The 19051-nt window shown below is 42.2% G+C and overlaps 2 protein-coding genes and 1 long non-coding RNA gene across 4 annotated transcripts; all 3 read right to left on the bottom strand.

Annotated features, from left to right (window-relative positions):
- Window positions 1–1548: 1548 nt before the first annotated feature.
- slc10a3 (solute carrier family 10 member 3) lies at window positions 1549–4070 on the bottom strand. The gene has a single exon (XM_069714330.1). It carries the CDS (start codon window positions 3599–3601, stop codon window positions 2177–2179), a length of 1425 nt encoding a protein of 474 aa, XP_069570431.1. The 5' UTR covers window positions 3602–4070; the 3' UTR covers window positions 1549–2176.
- Window positions 4071–5416: 1346 nt separating this feature from the next.
- On the bottom strand, window positions 5417–6549 carry LOC138630143 (uncharacterized). The gene is made up of 2 exons (XR_011311622.1): window positions 6323–6549; window positions 5417–5837 (listed from the first exon to the last, which is right to left on the bottom strand). It is a non-coding gene; the product is annotated as an uncharacterized lncRNA (long non-coding RNA).
- Window positions 6550–8272: 1723 nt separating this feature from the next.
- chmp1a (charged multivesicular body protein 1A) lies at window positions 8273–18264 on the bottom strand. Of its 2 annotated transcripts, XR_011311621.1 has the most exons (8): window positions 18153–18264; window positions 17054–17073; window positions 16878–16955; window positions 13123–13269; window positions 12862–12990; window positions 12533–12726; window positions 8908–9975; window positions 8273–8540 (listed from the first exon to the last, which is right to left on the bottom strand). XR_011311621.1 is itself a non-coding variant. In XM_069714293.1 (7 exons), the coding sequence occupies exons 1-7, from the start codon at window positions 18157–18159 to the stop codon at window positions 9954–9956; spliced, it is 597 nt and encodes a 198-aa protein (XP_069570394.1). In that variant the 5' UTR covers window positions 18160–18264; the 3' UTR covers window positions 8273–9953. The 2 variants fall into 2 exon arrangements, 1 of the variants encoding a protein (XP_069570394.1); XM_069714293.1 differs by having other exon boundaries at window positions 8273–9975.
- Window positions 18265–19051: the final 787 nt, after the last annotated feature.

The raw sequence follows: 19051 nt of genomic DNA, 5'->3' as shown, positions 1-19051 counted from the left end.
GAAACAGTTTCCATTTGTGACTGGAAACTCAGCGACGAGGAAATTTGAACTGTGAAATCAAATTACATTTACCGTAAGTGGGAGGAAGATATTTTTTTTTATTTTATCAGGAAATACAACCACATTAATTTTCTCATAAACTGTCTTGTTTTACCTGCTCGTGCTGTTAAAAATATTGTCTTTCAGCTTGTCCATTTCCTCAAAACAGAACTTGCTTGTATGACTGTAGTTACAGTTATCTAGGTCACATGCAGACAAAAACCCAGTCATAACCCTACAACAAAGGAGACATGTTTCAACGTGAGAGGTGGAGGGAAGTGGTCATGTTTCTCTTTTTCTTCTCCAAACCGGGCACGAGGACTTCCCCTTCTCTGCGGGTTGAACGGGCACTACTTTTTACATGAGCTCAGGCCTCAGGCCAGCTTTACAGCTGCGCTGCATTCCTGAGAGCTCAGTTGAAATCTGCTGGGCCAAAACAGCAGGTCTGAAGTCCCCTGTTTTCCACCACAAACACGGCCTCAGAAAATGTGCTAATGAAGGCAACAACAAAAAAGAAAAGTGCTGCTGCTCTGGAGCCATAAACAGGAAGCGCACATTAAAATACCTGAATGTTTCCCCCCCCCCGTCGCTGTCGGGAGCTGCTGGAAAAGGAAGGTGTTCTGTGTTGTTGTGCAAGTTGTGAATTTTGAACCCGGACTCAAGAGATGAGCTTTCGTTTTTTTAGCACAACGCGCGTCTCTAAACTAATAAAGGCTGAACTTTGTCATCTGTTTCGGGTTATCGAACTAGTCATTGCGACACACCTTCTTTCTGCTCTTTCCTCTTCTTCAAAAAAGCTTTTTTAATCTGGCATTTTAATCCACTATTCGTCCTTGAGTACTTTATCTTTCTTATTTTTAGTTGGTCCTGCAAAGCCCCCCGCCCCCCCCGTGTAGACTAAACATGTTTTCTCACCACTCCTTCAAAATAAGAGTTCACGAAAAGGAAATGTGTTTTTTTTTTTTTAGTTTTCTTTTTGATGAACTGACACTTTAAAAGAATTCCCGTATTTGTTTAGGAGGCTACAGTTTGTCGAAAATAATCAATATACTAGACGCACGTTGTCTTAACTATGTATGAATATGTTTCAGGGTTTAGCGTCTCGAGACTGTGTGAATAAATACCGTTTCAGAGGTGCCTTTTTTTTTTCTAGTTAAAGAAGAAGGACTAACTGAAAGGAAAAGAAAAACCTCAAGTCATTGGTAGCTTTCAACCAAAAATAGAACAAAGTTGAGAAGCCAAATGTGGCTGTATTTTGTTTTAACCCGGAGGCGTATTCTCAATCATGAAATGCGAAATCGGACAAAAATGGGTTAAATGTGAAAAAACACTGAACTGTTAGTTCTGTCATCTTTGTGCAAAAGTGAAACCAAACAACCACATGTTGGTTTTTTTTTTTTTCTGGTAAATGGAGGCTGCTCACATTTTTTTTCTTCAGCAAACGGCGTCTCTGGCTCTCTAACCCATTATACATGTTTCTTAGCACACACAACTCCTGACAAAGCCAAGTCTGCTTTAACAATTATTTTTATTTGCTTTTTCTTCGTCTCTCCTCTCAAATATTCAAGTACATGGATTCGACGATCCAGGAAACACAATCAGTGGCAAATACTTTCAAAAAATCATCGTCGTTTCATCATGTTCCCATCTGATTCACAAAGGTTTCCTGTTTAACCCCCCCCCCCAAATAAATTCCCCTCAGGCTAAGACACATGGACCTTTTGTAAACATGATACAAATCAATCTTTGCTTTTTTGATTACAAAAGGTAATCTGGTAGAAAAATATCTTTTTCTTTTATAGGTATTTCTCTTTTTATGAATATTTACATTAGGTACCTCACAGTATAATCTGAATTTGAAAAAGTACATATTGTAAAATAAACACAAAAAGGTCTCAGAGGGGTAAAAGGCCTTTGGTTTTCATGAAAAAATACGAAAACAACGACAAAAGAACGACAAAAAAAAAAAAAAAAAAGTCCATTCACTGTCCCGTGTACAACAACAGCGATGACTGGATTGGAGATTGTTGGGCTGTCTTGTCGCCAAGACTTCGGGGACACCAGATTTCCACAGGATTCAGAGGGTTGTTTTCTTCAACAACAAAAAAAAAAGTTCAGAACAAAACTGCAGCTACAATCAGGCGTCGCTCCTGGGGACGGCGGAGCCACACAGCTTCCGCTGGGCGTAGTAGCCCAGAACTATGAGCAGCATCTCCGTGGTGCTGCTGAGGGCCACGATGAAGGGCGCCTGCGACGCGAAGTCCGCCTCCAGCCTGCGGAAGGACAGCTGCATGACAGCCAGAGCCAGCAGGCTGTTCTGGACACCCACCTCGATGCTGACCGTCTTCCTCTGCGGCGGAGCCAGGCCCGCCAGCTTGGCCATGACGGCCCCGACCACCAGGCCCAGCAAAGGCACCGTCACCCCAACCGCCACGATCTGGGGCTTGACGTTGGCCAGGATGGACGCGCCCATTTGGTAGGCCATGAAGATGCCGCCCACGATGAGCACGAAGCTGAAGGGTCGTATGAGCGCCAGCAGGACGCGGGTGAGGGCGGGCAGGCGCAGCTTCACCAGCATGCCCAGCGAGATGGGGATGGCGATGAAGAGGAGGGTGCCCAGGATCTTCACGAACGGCACGTGCAGGGCGGCGTGGACGCCCAGCAGCCGGCCGTACAGAGCCGAGGACAGAGGCATCGCCGCCGCCGCCACCACCGTGGACACCAGCGTCATGGAGATGGCCAGGGTGACGTCTCCCCCGAGCAGCAGGCTGTACAGGTAGCCGCCGCCGCCGCCCGGGGCGGAGCAGGTGATGACCAGACCCAGGGAGAGCGCCGTGGGCAGCGAGGCCAGCCGGGACACACAGTAGGCATACAGTGGCATCACGAGGAACTGACCCAGCACCCCGAGGAGCAGCGGCACAGGGTTCCTCAGCAGACCCCGCAGCACCTCCACCTCCACCTTGCACCCAAAGGCACACTTGTTGACAAAGATGAGGGGCAGCAAGGCAAACAGCACAGGGTTCTCGGAGAAATGGGACAGGCCACCCGACTGGATGAGCCGGGTGGCCGGGTCATCGGTACCAGGCGCCACTCTGATGGCGTAATCTGTCCTCTCCTCAATCAGAACCGGCAAGGAGTTCTGGTCCAGGTCGAGCAGCTGGATCTCCAGCTGAGCCCTGCCTGGGAACCCGGAGCGGATGCTGATGATGTAGCTGTCGGCTGCTCCTGCGCGCCCGCTGTCCGTCACGTTGAGGATGGAGAGGACCTCCGGGTCCAGGGAGCGGACTTTCACCGTCTGCTTCCAGCTCTGGCGGCCCTTCCTGCTGCTCGCGGCGCTCCGGTACCGACTGGAGATTACAATCACGCCGTTCTTGTTTTCAGGAAACTCAAATTCCTGCGACGAGCCGTCCCCGATTCGGATGTACCTGCTGCTGCTGCTGCTGCTGTCGGCCGTCAGGTTGGTGTCGTTGCCGCTGTCGACAGTCAGGTTTCCGGTGGCCCACGCCCGGTCTGCTCCGCCGGTAAGAAGGAAGAGACAACAGAATGTAAATAGCGTCCTCATCGTATCGACGGGAAGGGGGGCGGAGGGGCGCCGCAGAGACACGCTTCTCCCCCCGCCTGGCGGCCTCCCCGGACGGTTACACCGTCGTCGCCCCGCAACACCAGGACGGTGAACTTCTCATTCTAGTCTCCGGTACAAAGGCACAGCGTCGGCAGCTGGCTCCGCATCTCTTCTGGTTCCCATTTTCTCGCCGCCGTTATACCGGAACCTAAACATCACCCCGCCCCGTCCTGTCCTGTCGGAGCCCCCCCGGCTCGACAGCGGCAAGCTCCGGGGAAACGCGCTCGCACGGGTCCGCCTTTTTTTTTTTTTTTTTTTTTTTTTTCGTCTACTCGGTGCTAAGATGAACGTCACGATGAACCGAAGCCTCGCCTCGTCTTCTGGAGTTATTGTCTCCCCGGTTGATGAAAACTGAGAGCATCGTAGTTCCGCTGCCGTTTGTTTGCTGCTCAGAGATTTTTTTATTTATTTATTTTATTTTTTTTAAAGCTGGCTCGAACTAAAAAAAAAAAAAAAAAAAAAAAGCGAGACTTCCGGTCACGAGATGCCAAAATAAAAGGCCTTTATCTCGTTGAGGAAAATTAAGCAAACTTTTTTGCTTATTACATTGGCAATTTTTTTGTTGTTGTATTAAATTAGTGAATTTCAGGGGTAATATTTTGCGTTACTATTGTTAGTTCTTTTTTTTTTGCAATAATTTTTTTTTTAAAATTTAATCCTAATTGAAAGGGGAAAAGAATCAGCACTAGAAAAACAAACAAAAACAAAAAAAAATCTAATTCATGATTTTTGATAAAAGCTTGAGTTGAGGTTTAACCCAGACATTTTGAAATCTTAACACATAAACATCACACATTTGATTAAAAACAAACAAACCTAAAAGTAGAATATTCACCCGCAATTTTTTTTTTTTTTAAATATCAAACAAAAGAATTCAGCAGCTGAATCTAAACATTAAACGAGAGAAATTAGTACTGCTAAGAGCCTACCTTTTTAGTTACAAACATAGCCTATGAAACTCTACAGCTATAAAATCTACGGTTTATCTGCTGTTTGCGTTTATTTAAAAAAAAAAAGAAATTCCACTGCTTCCGGTCTCTCGCTGGGTAACTATGACTACCTTGACGTAGCCCGCTATTAATCCAATCGGAGCGGCCCATAGCGTCGGCTCCCCCCCCCCCCCCCCCCCCCGCCCTCAGACAATAAACAGGGGCGGTCACATGGGAGAGGGAACACCATAATGTGTGTGTGCGTGTGCGTGCAAGGGATTACCTATGAAACACAAGACACAGCAGGACGTGTATTTCATTTTCCCCAAGCAAAAATAAAATGGTGGAATTTGCTAAGACTGAATACAAAATAAAACAACGGAGCGATACGTGAGGAGTGCAGCACACCACAGGGACGTTTGGTGCTGGAAGACTTGAGGTTAACAGGTCCTCATTATTGTGCGCGCAATTAAATCAAATTGATTTAAAAATATATATATATATATATATATTGAGATAAACAACTAGGATACATATTTAATGCATAAAACCTTTCATGCGTATGAGCAAACAACGGTGTGTTTTTCTGCTAAATTCAATTCGTATTCATGCATCAGTTCAGCCGATTCATGGTAGACCTATTCAGGTGTCAAGTGCTGCTGAACACAATGGTACGGGAATCAACATAATGGGATGGAAACAGACCCTCTTGCCTTTCCTGTTTTCCCCTGATGTCTAGTTTCCATTTCGCCCCACCTCTCTCCCCGGCATTGTGCTTGTCATTTCCTGCAAGGCAAATCAATATACAACACAAATTACAAGTTAATATGTTGGTACTCGTATTTATTGTGTGACCACACCGATTACTAAAAGTGAAAATGTCAAAGAGACATGAAGGAATAACGAAGACAAAAGAACCAAACCCAAAAAAAGGCACAAAACCCCCCAAAAATTCTACCTGAAACCAACTAAATCAGACCAAAAAAAAAAATAAACAGATCCTGTTATCGTGTGTCTCTAATGTTTAGACGATAAACAACGTTTTAAGACACAAACGGTACAGATAGTTGACAAGTGGAATTAATGTAATCGTTTAATATTTGTCCTCAATGTTGCCTTTATCAAATCATGTCACTTAAAGGGGACATTTCACCCGTCGGTACCTCTATTTATTGTTCAGTGGATGTTCAGCAGGAACACTTGACACAACACACAGTGTGCCCTCCACCATGTTTTTCAATGACTTACTGTAAATATGATGTAAACTAAATATGATGTAAACTGTAAATATGATATACACTGTAAATATGATGTAAACTGTAAATATGATATAAACTAAATATGATATAAACTAAATATGATGTAAACTGTAAATGATGTAAACTGTAAATATGATATACACTGTAAAATATGATGTAACTGTAAATATGATGTAAACTGTAAATATGATGTAAACCGTAAAGTATTATGTAAACTGTAAATACGATGTAAACTACAAAATACGATGTAAACTGAAAATACGATGTAAACTGTAAATACGATGTAAACTGAAAATATGATGTAAACTGTAAATACGATGTAAACTGTAAAATATGATGTAAACCGCAAAATATGATGTAAACTGTAAATATGATGTAAACCGTAAAGTATTATGTAAACTGTAAATATGATGTAAACTACAAAATACGATGTAAACTGAAAATATGATGTAAACTGTAAATACGATGTAAACTGTAAAATATGATGTAAACCGTAAAATATGATATAAACTGTAAATATGATATACATTGTAAAATATTATTTAAACTGTAAATATAATGTAAACTGTAAATATGATGTAAACTGTAAAATATATAAACTGTAAAATATGATATAAACTGTAAATATGATATACACTGTAAAATATGAAGTAAACTGTAAATATGATATACACTGTAAAATATGATTTAAACTGTAAAATATGATATACAAAGTAAAATATGATGTAAACTGTAAATATGATGTAAACTGTAAATATGATGTAAACTGTAAAACATTATATAAGCTGTAAAATATTATGTAAGCTGTAAAACATGATATAAGCTGTAAAATATGATGTAAGCTGTAAAATATGATGTCAATTTTATTGCTCCTCTCTATTGCTGACCTACTGCACACTTTTCACTCTCAGTTTCTGTTTCCTGACCTTTGACCCCCACAGGACTATCCCGTGACACTGATGCAATATGCTCACCACACACCCCGAGCCGTTTCCAGTTACAAACCCGCTGCCAAGTAGGCTGGTGCTTATTTGTCAAACACAAACAGGAGACACAACGGGGGAACATGACACCGCCGCTCATCTCCGGACTGTAGCATTAAAAAAAAAAAAAAAAGGGGGAACTCCGATCTGCCGGCAGAAGGCCTGCCAGCAGCGCTTTTTATAGTAACCGGCTCCCGCTGGGAGTCACTCACGTATTTAAAAGCCATTTTCAATTCATAACCTGCAGTTTTTCATTCCCCGGCGGACGGGTTAGCGAGGTCGCCTCATTGCGAGGCTCATCTCGCTCACTGTTCGGCGGAGTCACTTCCGAGACGGCTTGTTCATCATCTATTGTGTTTTCATGAGTTGTGCGTCCTCCTTCTGTCACCACGGCTAAGTCAGGGCTTCCAGAAAAAGAAAAGGCGGGGGAGTCCTCGGTGGAAACACTCAGCGCACGCCAGGACAACCTGCTGGGGTGATCGCTCCGGCCTGGGCTTTGACATTTTCGAGGAGCGACAGGCAGTTTGTTGTGGGGCTGCCAGGCACGCACATTTTTCCTGCCTGGCATTTGTGCTGCTGCCCTCCCCGGGCCGTCTAATTATTTACCCATGGCATGATAATTTACCTCATGACTTATTTCACAAACAGGAGGAGGGAGACAGCAGGAGAGAAGAGGTGGGTGGGAGTTGGGGGTGGGGGGGGGGGGGGGGGCGTTTTTACATTCATGTGTGAAACCGCCCTCCATCCTGCCGCCCCCTCCCCTTTCCCATCCCCCCACCTCCTCCCCCCTCTAAGATCTTCAATGAGAATCTACAGGAGTATTTGGCAGTTCGTGCTGCAGTTTCGTCTGTTTACCCGGACAACGCTGCAGTCTGTATTTGCACTCTGCTTGAATATTCATAAACCCACGGTTGTGATCTGCCTAGTGTTGCAAATGAGATCATACGCAGCCACGATGACTAATCCAACAGCATTGTCCTGAAATGCCAAATTAGCACCAGGCCACACAATAGTTCTCCTCCCAGCAGCCGAATATTATAAATACTGCAGATGTGTTGTTGTCTTTTTTTAGCACGACGCTCGCATTACAGGCCTCGATGCTGGACCCTGAATCTGAAGGTTCACGTTCATGTTTTTGTAAAACCGCTACGCCACAAGTTCCTGGGACTTACATTTCCCCAAGAACTAACAAGAGGAACTTCCCAAGTGGTGAATGGTGTTCCTGAACCTTCAGAAAGCATCAACAGGAGAAGTCTACGACCTCTTTGATTGCCCTCCGTACGAAGGCTTCGGGCTCAAACGTGCTCGAGTATTCGTCTTTCACGTAGACCCGGTTCATCCGGTGGGAGACGCGGGTAGAGGTACCGAATTTCTCTAAAAAGGTTCCCGTTTCCTGCGTTCGACGCACAAACTACCGACGTCAAACGAAGGACAGCGTCAGAGGGGCAAGATTTTATTTTCACAAGATAAATATACAAAACAAAAAGTGCTGCAGAGACTGCGGAACTCGTATGAATAAACCCTCCCCGTGTTAAAATGGACGAGAAAATGAAAAGATTATCCAGGGGGTGAAGCTGCTCGGTCATAGGTGGAGGTCGGGCTTCTTCTTCCTGCCTGTCTGTCTGTCTGTCTGTCTGTCTGTCTGTCTGTCACCTCCTCAACGAAGTCTGACCAGCGAAACCAGTCAAAGCACTTAACAGGAAAGTCACTGCAGACATCAAAAAACAGAAAACGAGGAAGCCTTTAACTCAAACACATTCAGAAGCTGTTGTACATTTAGTTTCTCTGTCTCTCGGTGTCACCTGCTCGCGATGCAAACCTTCTTCACATCTACACCACCTAAAAGCAAATGTGCAGTTTAAAAAGGCAAATTGGGCTCCGGCATGTCCAATCCATCCCTGCTCTGACTGCACTCCTAAAAATCTGTTGAACGGAAACTGGGTGGAGACGGCTGCGTTATTTCGAGAACGCTGCCCAAAATATCTGAGTGAGTTTTCCGGTGCGGCTCAAATCAAAAACACCCAAAACCCACAAAGGAGATCAGGCTACAGGGCCGGAGATAATAAAATGTCCACCTGTGACGGCGGATGGCAACCGGAGCCGGCGCTTGCCGCGGTCAGCGTCAATGTGAAGTTGGCTGTTGGCTGGAGAAGGAGACAAAAGCATCTCCGGCTCTCGTCTGGCGGGAGGAGCGACGGAAAAATTCCTGGTTCTGATCGCCTAGACTACCGACCTTCAGGCACTGGCGGAGGAAGCACCTATGCAAGCAACTGCATCCCGAATAAGGCATTCAAAGCAAAGAAGAAAGAAGAAAGAAAAAAAAAGTCTGACTACATGCATGAGAAGTAATCAAAAACAAATCAAGAGTAACAGTAAAGGAAGGAAACGTCATTCACGGGGAAACACAATGATTGTCCTTTTGTTGTTTACAGCATCATAAACTGACGTAGATGGATGACACTGAAGTCTGTTAGTGTTACCTGCGTCTATTTTAAACTGATCTTTCTTTCCTGGTAAATGTCAGCGTCTCCGTCCTTCAAACACAATTTAAATCCTTTTCTGGATGAAACAAAAAAAAAAAAAGAAGCTGCAAAAAAGAAACAAAAACACACCTGCAGCCTGCCGCGGCCCGTAGGACCGCCGGGAGGCCCGTAGGACCGCCGGGAGGCCCGGCTGCCCTCATAATAACTATACCTGCCAATTAAAACTCTTCATCTTGGTCATTTGTAGAATGTGGTTTTGTACAAAGCTTTTACATCCAAAAGCCTGTGATTTGGAGAAAAGGGAGAAAAAAAAAAAAAAAAAGTGACGGTAGACTGAGATCCGATGGGGAGTTAAGAGGAAGATGGAGAAGAGATGGATCGAAACGGGAAGGTGAACCACAGAGACACTCAGGCCTTTCTGGGTATTTCTGGGCTGCTGTGTGTTTGTGTGTATATATTTATAGAGCAGAGGAGAGAGGGGGTGGAGGGGCGCGTGGGTGGTAATCAATAGGCTCATTAAGTCCTCCCGGTAGGAACAGTTCGATAGAAACACACACAGCTCCCGTTGTCGCCGTCGTTAAAACTCATCTGCTTCCAGGCAGCTGTCAGAGGCCGCGTCGCCTCTCCGGCGGCCGACTTCAGTTCCTCAGAGCCGCCAACCTGTGAACAAAGAGCGCGAGGTGTTTCAGTGACGTCAACAAAGACGCATTAACAAGGTGAAGTGCATTGAATTACATTTCACGACCGTCCATCTGCCTGCTTTTAAAAGGTGCTTTCACACCCGTCTCGTTTGGGCCGGACCTTCTGACTTCGTCTTTCTCGGTCAAACTGAACCGGGGTTCGGTCACAAAACACTTTTTGGATGGTTCGGACTTTCTGACTAATTACAGGAAATCGAGGGAGACTATTATCACCCATTTAACAAAAGAGGAAGACAAAGAACCAGAAGGGAAGTACATTTTAGCCGGCTGCAGCACAAGAGGAGAGGAGGAGACAAAGTATTGAAAAGTAAAAGACATCAAAAGTAAAAAAAAAAAAAAAAAAAGAAAGAAAAGAAAAGCACTTACAAAGAATTTCCCGTAAGGACAATAACTGCTGGCAGTAATGCCGTAATAACAACACAACAGTGGCAATGACATAAATATGTTGATTCATTTTTTTCCACTGAACAACACGTCAGTCACACACCCGTCTGCCAATCAATCAATGTCAACGACGACGCGCAGCCGTCGTCGGTGATGACAACAGTTTGCGGGTTTGTCATTTAAAGTTCTGATGACTGCTCCCAAAAAAATTCCACGTTAAATTAAAACTAACCGGTTCGAAAGTATGGAACGTAAACATAAACCTCGGTTTACTTTCAGGTGTGGCATCGCACAAACTTGTAGCTATGTATAGCTATAATGTTGTCCATTACAGCTATAAATATGCTGTGAACAGGTAACGATTACTTTCACAATTCTTTCTTATTGTTTTGTTGACAAAATGCCAAGAAAATATAAGGAAATTTCCAACAGACCGAGGTGACTGATAAACACTTGTGTTACACAGAAAAGCTTAAACGTAATGAATAATTTTGTCTACACAATCGAAAAATTGCCATTATAATTTCCTACAGGCCAAGGTAACATTTTCAAATACACGACGCAATAAGCATCAAATCATTAAATTTGAGATGCTGGAAATATTTGGTCTTGTCTCAAATTGTGTTGTAACAGGAATTGCATAACTTGAGTGGTGCTGATACCAAGTTCCTGTCACCACAACATTCCTCTACAGAGCGTGTAAACACACCCCCAGGTCACAAGAAAAAACTCAAATAAAACCATTTATTTATATCTTGTGCTCGTGAAAAAAGGATCGTTATCTGATTTAATTTATTTAAATTTACAAGTATCGGGCTTTTGAGAGACCAAGAAATCCCAAATCCTGAAGAAAAAGGTTTTTGCAGGCTCGTTAAGTATGACAACATGCTCACTTTCCCAAAAAACAAACAACCCTTAAGGACGCTCTGATCACATATAATTATCCTGCATATTAAATCAGTAGAAATCATTATGAATTTACAGCCGGCGTCTCACTCTAACCTAAATCTTCTTTAAGCTGCCCATTTCTCTCAACATGGGACGAGAACAGCACGTTTCCTCCTGACAGCGTGTTTGCTGCCAGAAAGCCGCTCGTAACGAGATAACGGCACCTTCATGCCTTTGTAACACCTGCTTAATGAGCGGCTGACAGGCCGGCATGTGAAAGCTGCTTCCTGTCCTAATTATGCTTTTCTAGAAATAACTCGTGGTTCAGATGCAAAGATCACCACAGCAGCACACCGGTCATTCGTCACCGTCATTTAAAAAAAAGAAGCTCTTAATGCACTGAGAAAAATGTTTGTTTGGGATTTAAACCATCAGAAAATAGACAAGACAGTGATCTTCGAAAAGTGTCTCTCTGTGTCCAACCCACAGTCTAAAACCAAAACATATTCACAGTGAGATAAAGCAGTGATTCTTAACACCTGAGAAGCTGCAACCTTTGATAATTAGCCAATAATTGTAAGAGTCACTGATCAAGAGCCAGAAATATATTCATCCAATTTGCAACATCATGAAAACTACTGAAGAAATTCTTAAAAATTGTATTCGACCGATTGTTTGGTTCATTTAACTACCTGCTTTTTTCTTTACATTTTCCAGCATTATTGTCCATCTACAGACCAAAACTTGAATTACTAAAATCTAGAAAGTATTCCATCTTTATCTCTTTGATTTAAATGTTCTGCGCAGTAATTTTAAAAGGACACTTCCGGTCAATTTATCATTATTTTAGCTTTTAATCTATTTTCTACATTTCTATTATCTCTATCATCTTGCGTGCATTGGTCTCAAAGTGTTATTTAAATTATCTTTTTTTGTGTGTTTTTTTTAACTCGTTTTTCTTCACAGTGTTTACATTGTGTAAAGGGTAGTAACAGCCTCGGTGGTGGTGCTTTTCTTTTCTTAGCCGTGCACATCCAGCTGTAGTTACTGGGGAAAGGTGTAAAGTTTTAATGAGGGAAACTATTTCTGAATCATGTTTTGTTTTGAGGAAAAAATAAATCAATCAATTGAAACCGTGGAGAAAAAAACCCAAAAAAAAAAAAAACTCTGAGATTCAGTTCCTATTCTGAGCTGTAACCCTGCAGTTACAGAACAGTATATTAAGTACAGACGCTCGTCCTTACCGTCGAGACAGCAGGTCCTCCTTCTCCTGGACCCGGGAGCTCTCCGCGCCCACTGACGTAGCTCCGGCAGGCAACTGGCTGAGCTGGTCCATCACCTCCAGGCCGCTCTCCTCTGCTATCTGGTGGATCAGGTTGTCCACCTGCTCCTGAGGCGTGGTCAGCGTCATTGCTGAGCTCATTGAATCCTCCATCACCTGGTGCAGGAGAACAGAGCGAGAGAGAGAGAGGTTAGAGTTATTTTTCATATGTCCTTATCAGCCCTGGTGTTTGTAGAACATTCAAATCATTTGTACTACAAGCACAGAAGCACACAGGCTGCCGCAACTCACTGAGGTGTGGACGTCCAGGTTCTGGACTTGGGTTTCAAACTTGTCCATGACTGCAGAGACCTTCTGGAGGTCCATGGCGCTCAGAGCTTTGTCCAGAGCTTTGGTTACCTGGCCCATGTTTTTGGTCACCTGATGGAAAAAGTGAGACACATTTATAACATATAAATAGTTGGTAGCATTATTTTTCCTTTATTTTAAACATACAGAGCTGTTTTTAAATGGAGAGCAGCGCGCGTCCTGGTGACCTGACTGGAAACTTACTGCCTTCATGGTGACAGCTGTCTGGACTTTAGAGGCCACGGCGTCGACTCGTGACGCCATGCGCAGCCAATTGAGGCCTTCATTTTTTTTCCGGATGGCGTTCTCTCCATAAACTCTGGCGCACTCCACATTTTTCTGTTGCAAAGCCTGTTGCAGGGACAAAGACGCTGTTAATGCTCTTCACCAGTCATTTAATCCTCCAAGTGGACGTGCACACAGTGTGGATACATATTCAGACATACAGGCGCAATACTGCTTCATGTTTAGTCTTAACGTTGTACAAAAGGCTCAGATGGATTCTTATCAATACAGACAAAAAAATGGCTGCAACTAATGATGTTGTTTCACTTTGGAGTTATTCATAGATTAATTTCACTTTTACTGAGATTAAAAAAAAAAAAAAAAAAAAAAACACATCACAAAGCCCCATTAAATATTACCAGATCCCAGATTGGATTATACTTGAATTATTATCATTTTATTACAAAACAACAGAAGCAATTGTAAGCATATACTATCACATACTTGTAGCTTATAAATTACAGTTACAGATAGAGTCAAAAACAGCTACTGGTTGTGTGTGTGTGTGTGTGTGTGTGTGTGTGTGTGTGTGTGTGTGTGTGTGTGTGTGTGTGTGTGTGTGTGTGTGTGTGTGTGTGTGTGTGGACTACAAGTACTTAGTGCTGTTAGTATTTGTTTTCTTTTTGAATTTACTTGTATTTTTTGTGTTGTACTTTGGTGCTGCATTAAACATTGTCCACCTCTCACAGATGACTGAAAACTAATGAAAACAAAGTGCAGTTCACATAAAGCTAACAGCAACAATATGAATCAGAATCGATAAGCAGGAAGAAAACAAACAGCAGCAGCATCACATCAGACTTCCATCCCTCCTCATTTAAAATGCATGAGATGTTAAGCAGAATGACAAGTGAAGACTATCATGACTCAACAGGAAAAAAAATGTCTGTTGAGTGCGATAATAAGGGCTCGGTTGTGACACAGCTCCGTGAGTTTAACTGTCTGAACGTCACTTCTGTAATCTCTAAACCAAACATGTGTTTAAAACAGGAACAGAGTTGGCCAATGACCGATGGTGTAGCTCTAAAAACATCGAGCCATTCAGGAAATAGTGAGACATCACTTTCCACCCAGCCACTCCTTGGTCAGAGCTAAACTTGCACTGCCCCCTGCTGACTCATGTGTGCCACTAACAAGACTCATCTGACCAGTAAAATCTAAGACTATAGATGTACTGTTTATAAAAATTTAAAGTAAAATAATCTAAATATGGAGCCCTAAAAGTACCAAAAGGTTGTGAAAGGACTTCTAGCGAATATATGTGAATTTTCTGGATGGGACAAGAGTCCAAAAAATTAATTAGAAAAGTTTTTTGGATTAGAAGGAAAAGATAAAAGCTACAAAACTGCTCTCAGTGAGCACTTTATTAGGAGCACCACACAAATATTGTGTCTTATTCTCACAACCCAACTCAGTTCTTGGTGTCATGGACTCCACAGATGTTGTAAACCTTCCTCAGATATTCTGCTCCATGTCGACCTGATTCAAAGTCATATCATTTCTGCAGATTTGATACGGGTTTCAAATCAGGTGACTTTGGAGTCTCCTGAAGTCCACTGAACGCACCATCATTCTGACGCAGGGTTCAAACTCACATGTCCAGTGTCAAATTTCCTGACTTTCACTGACTAAAATATTCCATGAATTATAATAAACAGAAAAACAGGCGGTGCTACTTTACTCTTAGCCTTTCTGTCTTCTATTTTTCATCATCCAGTCTTTGAAGTCATCATTTTGTAGACAAAGCTCTTAAAATTTACATTTTCCTGGCATGTTTGCCATCCTTGACAAACACAAAAGGGGATAAAACCACTCAAAACATCTGAAATAAAGCAATTAAAAAAAATAATAAAAAAAAGACTACATGGAAAATATTATATTTTGATAAAATGCAACTAAAATTGAAAGATGCAAAAACAAATTCCCTGATATTCCATGACGTGGCCAAAAAAAAAATGAAAAACAGTTTTAGAAACTCCCTGATATTCCATGAACCCTGTTAATGACAGCTGGCCATTCAATAAACAGGTAATCAGGGTTGTTGTTGTCATCCAGCAACAAATTCCCACACAAGAAACACTTGCACTTCCTGATTCAAAGACTCTGTCATCGATCAGAATTGAAAATAACAATTGACTGAGAAAATAAAGACTTCCGGGCCACACCTAAACCTCTCTGAGTGAGTGAGTACAAATGCAAAGCAGCACAGTTTAGCAGGTTAAACAAATACAGATAAAGGGATAATCGGTAGGAATGTGATAACAAGTATGGATGTTTTAAATTCTTCACTTTCGTTAAACAGAACAATTAATGAGCCAGAGAAGCTGCTGCTGTAATAGTTTCTCTGATTGTTTTTATGCACATTTCCCTCGATTTAGATGCATTTTGATTGAATCAGAGAGATGGCAATGGAAATACAGAAAGAAAATAGTGACAGCAGATAAGACGGACAATACAGAGCACTGCGGGACCATTCAGTTACCCTGTCCTCTCACTACTGGTGTCCCTCAAGGCTCCGTCCTGGGTCCCCTCCTCTTCTCTCTGTACACCGACTCTCTCGGCTCTGTCATTCACTCGCATGGCTTTTCCTACCACAGCTATGCAGATGACACCCGACTGATCCTCTCTTTTCCCCGATCTGAAACGCAGGTAGCAGCACGAATCTCTGCCTGTCTGACTGACATCTCTCAGTGGATGTCCTCACACCACCTGAAAATCAACCTCGACAAAACCGAACTACTCCTCCTTCCGGGGAAAGACTCTCCCACCCTCAACCTGACGACTACCTTGGACAACTCTGTTATCGCCGACCCTGACTGCTAGGAACCTCAGAGACACTCAACAGTCAACTCTCTCTTTCTGCCAACATCACTGCAACGACGCGTTCCTGTAGATACATGCTGCACAACATCAGGAGAATACATCCTCTTCTCACTCAGAAGGCTGCGCAGGTTCTGGTCCAGGTTCTGGTCCAGGCTCTGGTCATCTCACGTCTAGACTACTGTAACTCCCTCCTGGCAGGTCTACCTGTTAGTGCCGTCCGACCTCTGCAGCTCATCCAGAATGCAGCAGCTCGACTGGTCTTTAACCTCCTAAATTCACTCCCACTACTCCGCTCCTCCTCCTCCTCCTCCTCCCCCTTCACTGGTTACTGGTAGCTGCCCGCATCCATTTCCAAACATTGGTACTTGCGTACCGTACTGTGAACAGATCAGGTCCAGTGTACATCCAGGACATGGTCCAACCTTACATCCCAGCCCGCTCCCTCCGCTCTGCTTCCACCAATCGGCTTGTTGCTCCTCACTGAGCTAAACTCTCAACAAAATCACGACTGTTTTCTGTCCTGGCTCCTAAATGGTAGAATGAGCTCCCCACCGACATCAGAACAGCAGAAACTCTGAACATCTTCCGCCGCAAACTAAAAACACACCTCTTCAGACTTTACCTTGAATAGTAGAACTTTAGTAGCGCTTAAAATGACACTTACTGATAGCACTTTGTAGTTTGGCTTTCTTTAAGAAATTGTATTTTCTTGATTCCTGTTGTTCTGGGTTTTGTACCCTCATGGTTGAAATGCACTTATTGTAAGTCGCTTTGGATAAAAGCGTCAGATAAATGAAATGTAATGTAACAACACAGCAGTTTGGCCTGAAGCTCAGTGTCAGTCGGCTCACCTTCTTGACTTTGGCCCGCTCCTTCTCAGACTCCTTCTCTGCCTTCTTGGCCAGTCTCTCGAGCTGCTTGGAAGTAAACTGCGATCCAAAGAGACAACATTTTTTTTTATTTTTTATAAATAAGCCACTTTAAATTGTCCAGCTCATATGGATTTAACATTTTCAGAGGGACATACCTTTAACTGGAAGAGTGTTTCTGCGGACAGACAGTGAGAGACGGAGTTAGAAGTGTGCAGTCTATGCAGTGTAATGTCAAGATTATTTATCAATTACATAGAAATATACTTTACATACAGTGTGTGGGCAAACTATAGATAGATAGTTACTTTATTAATCCCCAAGGGGAAATTTTTTCTCTATAATATATATTAATTATATATTTTCATTCTGATAGACTGTGTTCACCAAAATAATACTTTTTAAAGAGCTGTTTATAGCCACATTAATTCCCTTTTTCACAGTTGTTTCAGTGAGAAACTGAAAGAAAAGCAATTGGAACAATGGGCTCACGCTTATCAGCTAATCTTATTGTCTCGTGACAGGCAACAAAAAGAAATGCATTCAGGACTAAAACCTTCAAAAGGGTTCATGTGAAGGACCTGAATTCAGCGTTTATTAAGACTTTTCCAGACTTGTAGAAACCCTGGTTTGCAGTCTTTCTTTTTTTTTGTTTTTGTTTGAAGGTGAGAAAACAACTATAATAGATTATATTATAGAGGCATCATTTACTTCTGACAAATGAGTGTTTCTACAGGCAGGTGGAAAAAAAAAAAAATCTATCCCTAATCCCTGACACCTGTTTTTTTGTGTGTTGATATCCAGATTAAAAGAGTATTGTGCACATTTAATATGATGCCTTGTGATTTTGTGGAAGTGTCCTGACTGGAGATGTGTGAAAATGCACAAATATTAAGCTGCGAAACAACACTGAAACACGATCGACTCGCGGTTTATTATTATATTTACATATAGTTCATTTAAAATGTCCCTAAAAATGTAATCAAGGTGACGACAAATACAAATAATAATTTTTCCAGTGTATTTTTTTTTTCCAGTTAAAACGTGTCACGTTTGTGTATGAATGAAAATATGAGGACGTGCGTAAGAAGAAGTGACAAACGAAGGAGCTGGAAAATGAAAACAGGTCTGACAGCGAGCTCAGCTAGCCACACACCGAGCTAACCCGCTAATGCTGGCCTATCTTACGTTAAATCGGAGAAATAGCTGGAAAAACAGAGGCTGAGTCCATTCAGACGGTGTTACAACACGCCTTACCGTCCATGTCAACGCGAATATGATGCCAAAGCGATCACAGAAAATGTAGTTTTCAGCTCCTTAACAACCGCTAGTCTCGATTTGTTTTTGACACAACCGTGTCTCTTCCGGGTCCAAAACTAGTCACGTGACTGGAATTCTTTTTCTTCTTCTTCTTCTTCTTCTTCTTCTTCCCCGTCTCATTCTTCGCATATTACGTCACATATCTCCTTCCTCTGAAACACCGCCACCTACTGTCGGTTCCCGGGTGAACGCGTACATCGCTTGCAACAAATTTACAGCCATTTTCGTAAATATGATTTGTGAAATTATTACAAAACGGCTTTAATGGGGGTAATAATTGGAATCTATAAAGAATTTGCTTGAGATTCCTCATGTTTTTAAGATTTACATCGTATCTTTATTATTATTATTTTTTAATTATTTATTTATATTTATTATTATTATTACATGTTGTACATTAAAAAAAAAAAAAAGAATCGAATTAAAAAATTTCAAAATGTTAATAAATATGGGCTAAAAAAAAAAAAAAAAGGGGGGGGCTCACGTTGTAGATAAATCAAGGGCTCAAAGCGCAATTTACTGTGTCCATGGCAACCGCAATATACTGTACTTCCTGTTTCTTTGTTAAAGTTTGAATTCAATTAATTATTATTATTTATTTTTTTAAATATTCTGAAGATGCTGAAAAATAAGAATTATTCTCAAGGTATTTTCCGAATCCTTAAAGACTTCTAAAATATATTGATTAAAAAAAAAAATTAAAAAAAATTATCCCGCCTTGATAATAAAAAATTTAAAAATTAAAAAAAACAACCGTTTTCTTTTGAAAGTCGTCCCGAGTTACAGGTAGCGGAGTCCAGGGAGGGACAGCTGACTTGGCACGGTAAAAAAACAAA

The sequence above is a fragment of the Brachyistius frenatus genome, unplaced genomic scaffold, assembly GCF_029030835.1.
Source record: "Brachyistius frenatus isolate BFR_SWC_R1_liver_20210118 unplaced genomic scaffold, ASM2903083v1 Contig_129, whole genome shotgun sequence".
Taxonomy (NCBI): Eukaryota; Metazoa; Chordata; class Actinopteri; family Embiotocidae; genus Brachyistius; species Brachyistius frenatus.
The sequence above is the reverse complement of the archived record's forward strand: the minus strand, read 5'-3'. Positions and strand labels throughout refer to the sequence as shown.